At 46.9% G+C, this 12,598-nt stretch overlaps 1 protein-coding gene across 9 annotated transcripts in view; it reads right to left on the bottom strand.

Moving 5' to 3' along the window:
- The window catches only part of auts2a (activator of transcription and developmental regulator AUTS2 a), a 364,715-nt gene that overhangs the window by 115,506 nt on the left and 236,611 nt on the right, over positions 1-12,598 (bottom strand). For all 9 annotated transcript variants that reach the window (XM_080866329.1, XM_080866333.1, XM_080866332.1 and 6 more), the window contains one exon: positions 7,580-7,609. In XM_080866329.1, coding sequence (XP_080722455.1) covers positions 7,580-7,609 — 30 coding nt within the window. The remainder of the gene's footprint in view (positions 1-7,579; positions 7,610-12,598) is intronic.

Genomic DNA, 12,598 nt, shown 5'->3' with positions numbered 1-12,598 from the left:
TTGCCTGAGAGATTTTTCTTTTCCAGGTCAGGAAAGATGGAAATGGCTTTTTCTTTCCACAGGAGTAAACATCTCAGTCAAACAGCATATTTGGATGCCATCCTGTACCTCCTACACAGAGCCCACTCACACCTGGATGGGGGAAAAGGCACGGTCAGGATCCTGTTTCTTGACTTTTCCAGTGCCTTTAATACCATCCGGCCCTGTATGCTTCAGGAAAAACTGAACAGGATGGAGGTGGACCCCTGCCTGGTGGCTTGGATCTCCGACTACCTCACCGACAGACCACAGTACGTCAGGCTGAAGGACATCACGTCTGACACTGTGGTCAGCAGCACAGGAGCACCACAGGGAACTGTGCTGTCCCCTCTTCTCTTCACCCTGTACACCTCTGACTTCTGCTACAACTCTGAATTATGCCACATTCAGAAGTTTGCAGATGACACGGCCATCATGGGGTGTATCTGGGATGATCAGGAAGAGGAGTACAGAAGTCTGGTGAGGAACTTTGTCGCATGGAGTCACACAAACCACCTGCAACTCAACACCTCAAAGACTAAGGAACTGGTTGTGGACTTCGGGAGGTCCAGAGAAGGTCCACTGCCGGTTCAGATAGAGGGGGAGGAGGTGGAGGTGGTCAACAAGTACAAGTACCTCGGGCTGTGGATGGACAATAAACTGGACTGGTCATGCAACACAGAGCACCTGTATAAAAAAGCCCAAAGCCGACTGTACTTCCTCAGGAGGCTGAGGTCTTTTAACATCTGCAGGAAGCTCCTGAGGATGTTTTACCAGTCGGTGGTTGCTGGAGTACTTTTCTATGCTGTGGTGTGCTGGGGGAGCAGCACAGCAAAGAAGGACTCATCCAGGCTGGAGAAACTGATCAGGAAGGCTAGCTCTGTGGTCGGCATGAAGCTGGACACTCTGGTGACAGTGGCAGAGAAAAGGACATTAAAGAAACTGATGGACATTATGGACAATGCTGGGCATCCTCTGCACACGGCCATAAACAATCAGAAGAGTCTGTTCAGTGACAGGTTGTTTCTCCCCAAGACAAGAACTAACAGACTTAAAAACTCCTTTGTCCCACACGCCATCAGACTGTTTAACTCCTCTCTGGAGGGGAGAGGGAGGGGAAACAGGAGGACAAAGGAGGGGGGAACAACTAAGCTGTAGTGCCTCTGCACCTCACTGTACAATACCTTGTGCAATACTTTTGTAAATAGTCAACAGTGCAATAGACCTCAATACTCGAAATGTGCAATTCACTTGTATTTTTATTTTTTATTCCTATTTATTCTATTTATCCCCTTCGTATATTTTATTTATATTTGTCTCTGTATTTATATATGTGTGTGTGTGTGTGTGTGTGTGTGTGTGTGTGTGTGTGTATATATATATATATATAACAATTCTGTAACTGTAACTTTGGTCGTTGCTGTGCTTTTTTTGGAAGTCGAATTTCCCAGAGGAACCCACCCGAGGGATTAATAAAGTTCTATCTTATCTTATCTTATCTTATTTATGGTTTTTGTTGCTGATAGAATTATTTTCCATCCCCTGTGTTCTCAGCTTGCACTGGGAATTGAATCATTGCCTTAGAAACATGATTCACTGCTGTGACTGTTTTTCCCCCATTCAATTTCAAGGACTTGGCAACCTTGTCCTATTCAAACGTGTGCATTATTACATTTTATTGTTGGCCATAAATGAATGGGGAGGTTGAGCACTCTAGAGGCAAGTGTAACACACATTAGGGCTTGTATAATATCGCATCTCAAGGTAAGAGTCAAACCATCTACAGTTCTGTGTTTCGACACCAAAACCGACACACTATTAGCAATCACAAAGCATCGGGAGGCAATCGAAAAGGCAACGGCGATGCAGCCACGTAGGTTTAGATCATTTTTCTCCTGAATAAGCTGGAAGCTTTCAGGGGAACTACTTTGAATTGTGGACTTTAAAAGCTTCTGACAAACGAAAAACATTTCCAGCTCGTACTCTGTGCTCTGACTCTAAAGGTTGCAAAGCTACACACTTACAATGATGTAAAAATTGGCTTTCACAGATCCCAACATTAATGACGTGCTGATCCTGTCCACCTCAGAGGCTGTGAATGCTAGCAGGAGATGACGCTGTGACAGAATGAGGATTTACCTGCTGGGACAATGAGGAGGATGTGGAGCTACTGTAAATGGGTCACAGTGACTGTAAAGGAGAATGAAGGGGGGGCGAACCCCAGAGGCTAGCCATACTGCTGACTCTCAGTTCACTATCACAGCTCTGTAAGTCTCACTGGCTGTGCTCCATTAATAACATTAGCGCCGGCTCGTTTCTCTACGTTCTAGATTTGTCTCATTTACAAAAATGTGTTACAGAAAATAAGGTAAGAGGGACATTACACAGCAGGAAAAACATGTCGACAAAAGAAATGTTTAGCACGTTTAGCACGTGCATAGCGACGCTAAATCGTGGAGTGTAAAGTCCATCAGAACTAGCTGTGGGCGGGGTGGGTGAGGTGACAGGCGCTAAGAGGAGGGGAGGTAGCGGGTGGGACGGCGTGTGCGTATGTGTGTCTAGGGAGTGATGCTGCCTGCTGACCTGGTCATCCATTAGACAGGGTCCATCCATCCAGCCCCCAGCACACACCGCCACCTCCTCCACCCCCCCCCACCCGAGGCCCATCATTGCGGCTTTCTGCCAGGCCTGGAATCTCCACATTAATTTCTCATCTGTGGCGCCCTAATGAGCTCCGCCTGCTCGTCCACCTCTGAGACCTCAGTGATTATCAGACAGGGGGGTGACCATTTGTCAATGGCAAGAGGTGGCATTTACACTGCTGACCTTGCTGCCAAGGAGAGCGGAATCAAAATTAGCGGAGCAAAGAACAGAAAAGCCATCAGAAGCTCTGGAGAGCAGCCGCCGCGCGCAAACACGATCCGCTCAAGGATGCTGTCCAAACCTCCGTCTGTCTTTTGTTGCTGCTCCTTTTGGTGAAAACTGCTAAACTTGTATTTGCACATTCACACAAACTTGATAACTGAAGTGTAAAAGCAGAATAATCCTATTGTGCTTTTGCGGCGGTGAGCGGAGGCCCTCGGTTTGCTGCAACACAGAGCGGTGGGCGGTGCGCACCCCTCGGTGGGAGCAGGGATTTGCCGGTTATTGGATGGAGGGGAGCGGTGTAGGTCTGTGACACCCGCTAACCTTGGCCAGTGCTGCTGGGACTTGGAGGGTATCCATCACCGTGGCAGCCCCGAGACCCAGAGCGGGGGGAAAAGCCACAGAAGTTGCCGGGGGAGGGAAAAAAGCTAGTAAAAATTTAATGCACTCCGCAGAGCAGTCATGTCATACTTGGTTATGGAAAATAATCCCAGATGCCTGCAGTGCTAAAATGGAGCTGTAATGTGCTCGCCTCCTAACCCGGCCTGACAGCCATGATGTACGACTACCATTACCGGAAAATATCACTTCAACTAACCCGTGATCCGGCTCCGCTAAGGGTCATATTATCCATGAGGAACAAATTACACTCCCCCAAAGTAAATACAAATTTCCTACACTGACTGGGTACAAAGCACAGAGCGGGGAGGGGGCAGGCGGGAATGTTACCTATGACAACGCTCTGCAGAGTGACAAGGATGATAAAGTACATGACAAATCACTGGCTGACAGGGTACTCTAGTGCAATCAGCCTCAGCCTCGGCCTAGCGAGCACCCACTCAAGCCTGTAAACACTACTCTCTTCCTTTGGAGGGGGCAAAACACATAATCTTTTAACGCTGACAAGTTGCTCTCTCCTTTTTATTACTCATCCTTCCCACTGCGGCGGAAAAGGAAGGGTTTGGGGTGAGGCTGTGTGGGGGGATGGAAGATATAAAACGGTTTTATGTACAGTGCTGCTGAGTGATTGAGAAACACGACTCTTCTGCTATAATTGCCCGAGGGCAAACACAGCAAAACAATAAAGGAGGAGAAACAGCAAATATATTACTGGTTCAGATCTTTATTTTATGTCAAGGACAAACAGGTTCCTGCTTGGATCCCTTGCCTCCAATAAGAGCAAAGCACAGCGAATTACAGCACTCTGCTGCGCGGCCGTTAATAAGACGCAGAACATTTTCAGAATGGCATTTACAGCTTGTGGCTACTGATAGAGCGAGTAAATAACACTTAGGAAGGTGTGGTCTATAAAAAAGGCCGGAGGCAAGAGGAATAAAAGCTGCGTGGTGATAAAGTTGTGCAGATTACAGTATAGACTCATTGTCTTCGCTGAGGGCCTAAGTGCATGATTGGGGAACAGGAGCACTTGAGCATTAGCGCACATCGGTGCGAAAATGTTTGACGGGCAGTTTCAAGGTGCCACTTAGGAAGAAGGAAAAAAATCACTTAAGCATTCGTGAGTCCAGACAGAGCCGGAGCCTCTCGACTATATTACAAAGATCCAAGACGAGGTGGAGAAATCTACCACTGCTAGATTAAACGTTGAGGGAATGTTTCCGTTTGAAAATAAATGAGGCAGGCTGCACTTACACTGATAAAAAATCCACATTATTATTAATATATTTAAAGTGTGTGGACCTGTCAGAGGCTCCTAAAAGACTTCACTGCTTATGGACCTTTGGAGGATGAGCGATACCTGATGCTACAGAGCTCAGCGAAGTGGAAATGAGCTGTTCTGCACGAGTCCAGGCCCGTGTGACCGCCTGATCCTGTTTGGACACCTCGATTCTGCACCTTGGAGCAAAGGAGGAGCCGAGCCATGACAGACGGTAAACAAGATCATTATTCAGGAAGAACGGCTCACTTCCCCCCACGCATAGTTTCAGCCCCCCAAAAACTGTCCCCCATGAAGGGACAGTTTCATGCACACTGGCTGCTGGGAAAGAGATGCTAACAGTACGAATACAGGGCTAATAATACCAGTGTTGTGCGGCGAGTGACTGCTGATAGGCGTCCTCCTACCTGTCTCCCAGCATGCCATTAACATGTCACGCTGCAGAAGGCCCCGTCCTACGGGTCACTTTGTAATGAGCAAATGCTCTGACAGTTTCCAGCACACGCAGAAACACACTCGCACAGCGACACGGGATCGCGTGCACACGGAGAGCTGTCTCTTATCAGAGCCCGGCAGCTCCACGGCAGAGGCCTTCTACGCCAGGCAGAACATGATTTCTCCTGGGAACACTTTTTCCATTTCCTGCTTTTGAAGGGAAACGAAATAAGCCACGTTTGTCCTCATCTGAATACATTTGACCCATTAAAATGACTCTGCTCTGCCGCGGCGTTGCAAAGGAGACCGCCACGCTCACAGAATGCAAATGACAGCAGCGGCACTGGGCGTAGCGTGCGAGGCTCCTGGCAGGAGCAGATAGTGGCAGGTGACGTGGACTAAGGAGGGCCGTTGAGTGGGAGCTCCAATTACTCCTTACGTTGAAGAAGAACGCGTGAGTCAGCCCTGTCATAGGGGTCCCCGTTTACTAATTCACTCCTCTGTTACTTTAACACACAATTAATCAATGACAGGAAGGTGTAGTCGGTGCTGTTCATCAGGAGCGTAACGTGAGCCAGGGTGAATTAATACAGTCACTGGGGGGATTACCGTGCTCTCGCTCTCTTCCTGAAACAAGAAGGAATTGCCACCGAGACAAGAGCAATTTAAATCGACAACACTGAGTAATGACTCAATTTGCTGCAGAGTCTAAACACTACAAGCAAATGGCATTACTAAATCATTAGAGCACATCTAGCTCTCTGGTTAGAATTCAGTGGCTAATATGGCTGCTTTTACAATCTAAAGTACGCTCAAACTGAGACCTGGATTTTAAAGTGCTTTACAACCAGAATAGCAACAAACGTTTAAACGCTTACAGGTGCTTTTATTTTACCCAACCGTGACCATCCTCATCATTGCATCATCACATGAAAGAAAAACAAGAACCCAGAAGACGAAACGCTGCACGGGCGATGCACGTTTACGCAACGATGTCCAGCGTCTCGTTTGAGGATTCGATCGTGGCTCCTCAGAGCGCTCCAAAAGTAATCGCCGTGACTCGAGCTCACCTCGGGGACATTTTAAAGACAGAGCGCGAGCCTCTCGTACCCGCCCCTTACACAGCTGAGAGGATGATGCATTTCCTCGGAGGTCCTTTACCTTCTAACCAACAAAAATGTCCTCCCGCTCAGTCACCTTTAGCTTTCGGACCTCACACAGAGAGCAGAAGCTCTACCACTGAATCAGATCTGAATCTCTTTCCAACCACATACTCATAAACTCATATCATGTCTATGGTGTCTGGGTACAAAGTCACTTCAAGCATACAAACCTCTGGATGCCGTTCATTTGATTCCTCAGGTTCTGACACTGATGATGACTCCTTTTAGGCTTCTTCTTCTCTCTGGATGTTGAAAAGCTGCTTTTCAGCGTTTGTTTGCAAAATAGGTTAAGAAGCTCGCAGCACCTCTTTGGATGGGGCCAAGAACTCCACGTGTAACTGATCTGATGGACATCATTGACCTCAAAACAACGCCACTATATTCTTACTTACAGCCATAAACGGGCACATTAGCTTCTTTACTTGTGTAACCTTTAAACGTTTGCCAACATCTGTTATGATTTCTTTTCTTCTCTGAAATTACAGGATGCCCAGTACTTGCTCTAGGACACGAGAACACCAAAGCTTAATCACTTTTTCTCCCAGGAGAAAAAATGTATATGAAAAGTTGCTATTCCTGCATCTGGAGTCATTTAGCACTACAGTTTATAGTTTTTGCAACCTTGTAATTGTGTATGTTCCCAGTACAGTCAGTTTAATTTAACCCAAAAACCACTAAAGTAAAAAATAATTAAAGCAAATGAATACATTTAAGAAAAACTGAGGTTGTACACAACTCAGCATCATCAGCTTTTCCACCATGGCCCATGACTTATGTTCTATAACCTGTTGAAGTCCATGATATTCACATAACTCACATTATTTTGGCTTTTTCCCTGAAACACTTCCGGACTTTGTTAAATCTGTAGAGCCTGTTTGCTGCTAATCACTGCTGTGTGTTTCGTTGCTGCTGTAACAATGTAACTGCAACAAAAGTGCCAAAACTGACGCAATGAAGCTCCAACACAGGAAGACGCTATAGATCCTGGCAGGAGGTGGTTTTGCTGGGATTACAGAAACAGAACTACAGTGAAGACAAATGCAGGAGCAAAAAGAGCGCGTCACAGAAACAGACGGGCAGACACCAGCATATAGGTGGATGGATAGATACAGAAATAGACGCCGTGCTGCAGACACGCTCGTCTGTGCTTTAAGTAACAGAAAGCCTGGCTGCCGGAGCAGTCTCATTTAAATGTCATTGAAATCCTAAAAAGCCAGAACAGTTCAATTTAGATTTTGCACATCATTAAGTCATTCATAATTAATGCGCAACTAATTAAGGTTTTGTCATACTTATTAACAGGATGTTTAATTCTAATTACATTCAATTCTCAGTCTTAAAGTAACATTTGGATCTTTTTAAAACACTGATAAAAGACGCTCGAAGGGATTCAAGCACATTCAGCCCAATGTGAAAGTCTTACCTTGTCGTCCTGGTCACTCTCAGTGTCGCACTGCGAGAGAAGGAAAGAGAAAGCTCAAATTAGGAATAAGATGTCCAGTTTGTGGGGTTTTAAACAGTTTGCATTCAATCCCAGTGCGTGTGGTCACCATAATCTCATTCATCTTATCAACTTTTTAATGACAAATTTATCACATAACTTGTATTCTGGACCTGGATATCATCAGATCAGTTCATTAGCTGATCCAAGCAGCAGAATGTGAAATAAAGTGAATTTCTCATGAGCGCCCGTGCCCTTGTTAACACTGGGCACCATGTAAAATTCAGACAGAGCTGGAATCTCCGAACTCTAATCGCCACTGGAATTCTAATAGCATGATGTTGTTGCTGCTTCAGGCTGGGGATGGCAGATTGACACGAGGAGGAAGGGAACTTGGTAATGGTGGGAGGAAAAAGGGGGCTAGATTTCAATTTTTTGTTCCAATTTCAATTTCAAGGTCCACTTAATTCTTTATCAACTAATTAGCGTGATGCTGGGTGAATGGCGGCCCTCGTAGTTGTGCATATGGCTGAGGTGCAGGGAAGCACTGGAGTCAGTAATGAAAAAGGCACTGGGGGGGAATACGGGCTGGGGCTGGTACAGCGTGTGGGCAGGAGCGCGAGGAGGGGTTGGTGGGTGACGATTAAAGTATGGCAGGAGTGAAGGGGGGGGATGATTGACGGCCCACGGAGTGAGCGACAGAAGGCCGTGTCATTTCTTCATTCCATCTTGTGCTCTTTTTTTTTTTGCTGATCTGGGCCCTGCAGAGCTCAAAGGTAGCTGGCTGGGTTTGTGGCTGATCTGCTTCTCGGGCTGGATGGTAAAAAGGGGGCTTGCGAGCTCAGCAGGAGCATAGCATCCAATTTACAGGCCTGTCCCGCACAGCCCAAGGGGCTGCCTGCGGCACACTGCCATGATGGTCAGCTCCAGCAGCTCATAAATTATGCAGAGGCAATAAACGCACTGGGCAAACACTCCTCAGACGTTCCCTGCTCCATTTCGCTCTCACTCCTTCTCCGCCATACATTCCAACCCCGTTTTAAGACAGCGCGCAGGAGCCCTGATAACAAATAAAGATAACGACAGACGACGGTAGATCACGATCACGCGCGGGTGTCTGTGTAATATTAAAAGCTCCAAACTGCGTGCATTTATGCATCTCTTCCAGCTCCTGAGTAAATAGGCGTGTCTGCCTGCATCGCTCTCTCGTGGCCTCCCACACAGACTAACGCCGCAGACGAGATCAACAGCGTTCAGGCTTTTGAGAATGTAGCAACAGCGACGCGACCGAGCACTCATTAGCCGCTTCTCTGTGCACGACGCAAGCAAGCGAGGGGTTCAAATAATTGACATAATTTCAGTTTTCTGCATTGTGTTGTGATCCACGAAAAAAAGGAGTCTAGCCTTTCTTCCCCGTGTTCCCTTTTTGTTCTTATTTTGCTCTCCCTGCTTCCCCCGCTCCTCGGCTGTGCAGCCAATTGCTTTGATTGCCAAGATAGAAGCCGGCTGGAATGACTTGCCCTTGCTTGTGAAGCAAATGGAACATGCTAATGGAACTCATCGTATTACCCGATGCAAAAGTGCCATAGCTCATTACTTTAAGATAAAGGGATATCATTGTAGACGGCAAGCAGAATTGACTTTCTGTGCTGCGACTTGATGATGATTTAATCAACTGCTCTCTTTCACTTCTCATCCCCGAGCCTGTCGCTTTCGCAGGTGCCGCTAAACGAAGCACTCACACGGCTAGTGGGGGAGAGAAAAGAAAAGAAATTGCTGTCATTACTTTCCCCCCCTAGGAATAGAGGTATGCAAATTTCCCAAAGCGACAAAGGGTGGGGGGTGGAAAAGGTGGAAAACTTAATAAAATGGAAATGCCTTTATAATGAGCAAAGTAAAAAAGCCTAAGATCAGGCCTGACAGCCGAGAGCAGGCGATCTGAACGTCCACGACGCCAAAGCTCCCGTGAACTCTGTGTTCGAGCTCGGGCAGGAAGTAGTAAATAATAATATCTCGAGAAGGATAAAAAACAGGTTTGAGGCAGAGCTGTCACTCACTGAGAAGTGATCATAGTGAACGAATGTTTCGCTTCATGCACAACCCGAGGTGGGGAAAAGTCTGAGTACCTGATCAGGAGCCGAGGTCTGCACTTCACAGCTGGAAGTGTCAGGAAACATCGGTACACCTCATCATTAAGACTGAGCATTGTTTTTACAGGTCAGCACGAGCTACAGCTCTGTGTGATACAACAGCTGCTGACATGCGAGCATGAAAAAAACAAAAACCCGCAGCTATGATTAACCACGTCAAAAACACTTTAGAGCAATCCTGGGACGCCGCGGCGACTGAAAAGACATGTGTCAGGCGTTTAAAACGAATCTATTGTACCGAACAGAGAAAAAACAACAAAAGTGGTGCCACTGAGATCACTGACAGGCCGAGGTAGAAAGTCTTATTTAAAGCAACAGTAATGTACAGTAAGGAAACCATTAGTCCTGGGAGAGGGCTGGCAAAGGAAAGTGATAGTCTACCAGGCCCGGTGCCATTTACACAGGACCTGCATTATACTGTACAGCTAGACCCCAGTGTTTAGTTTAAGTAACACAGGAATGTCAAACATTAGCTTCAGCTCTAAGAGCTGTTGATGTTGGCCTGTATCCGGACCACTTCTGATTGCCGCTCTGCTCTCACCCGGGCCTCTCTCTTGGCTGAGTGCTCTTACAAATTTCCCTACACTCTGTCCAAGCATTGAGCCTTTTGTTTATATTGGTCTGAAAGTAGAAGTAAATTATTCTTGTCCTAAATCCTCTCCAGCTGAGAGCAATACTGGCCCAGTAGAAGGGGAACAGAAGGAGCCACGGGCCGAATGCTAAACGACGCAGCCGTGCTATCGTCTGTAACAGCAGGGCACGGCAACGTCTCCTGCCAGAGCTACCCACAGCGAAAAAGTCTGCACTGAAGAGGTAACCACATCACACATGTTTGCGTGCAAAGCAAGTATGCCATGATCTCTTTTCCAGCATAACCTTCTGGATATCCACTGGTCCACAAATACTAACAGATGTTGGAGCAATCAAGAAAAAAATAACATGACAACAATAAAGGTCCAGCAGACTGTGTTTAGCATGTTCTTGTAATTCCTGATTGGCTGTCTATGTTGCTGCAAGTTGAACAGCGCTCTCTGCGTGAAGTTAGCCTCGGGTTATGCTTGAAAAACTGCCATCAGTATTAACCTCTGCCCGTGCCCTTGGAATTAATTATCATTGATATGGTCTTCATTAAAGCACACTAGTGCACAGAGGAAGGTGCCTGTTTATCAAACCGACACTGGATGTCCTGCAGCAGCGCTGAAGGGGTTAAAGCCCAGGGAGGACGCCAACCTGCCTGCAAGCCTGGGAGCTGGAAAGACAGCGTGAAGGATGGCAGCCATTGCCAGGGTCAGCTCTGACACTGCCAATGTGATGTGCTGTCGTCGAGGGCTCCTCAATCCCTCCTCCTAGCGGCTCCTTCCTGATATAGCTGCATGTCCTGATGGTTTTGTGATGCAAACAGTCACATGGCAAAATGGTTTTCTCCCTTCCCGGTGCATCCTCCTCCATCTGCTGCTGGGGCCTGGATGCCTCAGACCGCCTGCCTGTCACAGCGTGCGTGGAAATTAGCTGGGGAGGAGGTGCTCGCTTGTGCTAATTACATTTTAATCATTGGAAATGTGTTGGCAAATCAAGCCTTGATTGCCATCTTGGAGCCCAGTGCTCTTCTCTGCAGGTCGGGGATGGGGGTGGGATGACTTCTGGGGCTAGAATGCGTCTGAGCCCAGACTCGGCAAGCTGGACACCTCATCCTCCACCGCAGCTTGATATGGCGGCGTGCCTGGCCTACTGCTGGGTAGGGGCTGTGCCACATTATTCACTGGGAATAGAGAAAGACCGGGATGGTAAAATGCGGATCTGTGCCATGCATATTCTCCAATCCCCCACTCACACCTCCCATATTTATCTCTCTTTCTCTTACTCCCTTTCGCTTTTGCACCCACACATTACTAAGTCTGCCAGTCCCGCCGCTGTGAATTGAGGAACAACAAACAGAGATGAGCTAGAGGCGACTGATGAGCTCAGGTTTTGCTACACAGCAGCTACTTTGGCAAACAAAACTAGAAAATGAGACTTAAAAAAAAGGCAAAAAACAAACTGACGTAGTTACATTTTCAGCTATTAAATAAACACAAAATGATCAAGGTTGACAAGAACACTTTGCTCACAGAAAGCTGATTCAGTTTTGATAAACATCTGTGAAAAGCCACGTTTCCTCCGTGATATCCAATGTTACACAACAGACTGACTCACAGTAATGAGCCCCGAAAGGACGCAACATATACGCATCCGGACCCGCATCGTGCTCAAGGGACTTCACACCCACGTGAACCTCAGATAAACTCTGGGATTACTTTACTTTAGCCGCCCGACACACATTAGTTATTACAGGTTGCCTATAAAGGACACCTATAAGTTCAGGGAGTGGAAGAAAGATTAACAAAACTCGCCTCGCTGGGACGGCTCATTTAAAGAAGCCGCGTTCTGTGGCGACGAAATTGTTTCTGCAGCATCTGCTTGATGCCGAACTGCAACATGAACGTACGACGGGAAAGGAAAGTCCCAAAAGAAATCACAGGCACAGCCTGAGTGTTTCAGACTGTCTATACAGTCACATAAGGAAAGTTCTTCTTCTAGGAGCCAAGAATACTTCGTCAGGGAGGACCAGATTTCTGTCTGGACTAATATAAGCAGGTCTGATCCACATGTGCAACGCTGGCCAAATGCAGCAGGCCAACATCTGAACGCAATTTCCCTTCAAATGTAAAACTTCATCCAGAAGATATTCAGTGCGACCGCAAACTCCAGTTTCTAGTCAGGAGGACAGACGAGATAAAGGAAGGAGGGAGGCCAGAAAAATGAAGCTTTCCACAAAGTAACAACAACATTACAGCCTCTGATCTTTGCTTTC

This window comes from Rhamphochromis sp. 'chilingali' (genome assembly GCF_963969265.1).
Source record: "Rhamphochromis sp. 'chilingali' genome assembly, chromosome: 19".
NCBI classification, from domain to species: Eukaryota; Metazoa; Chordata; class Actinopteri; order Cichliformes; family Cichlidae; genus Rhamphochromis; species Rhamphochromis sp. 'chilingali'.
Note: the sequence above shows the minus strand (reverse complement) of the source record. Positions and strands in the feature narration are given on the sequence as shown.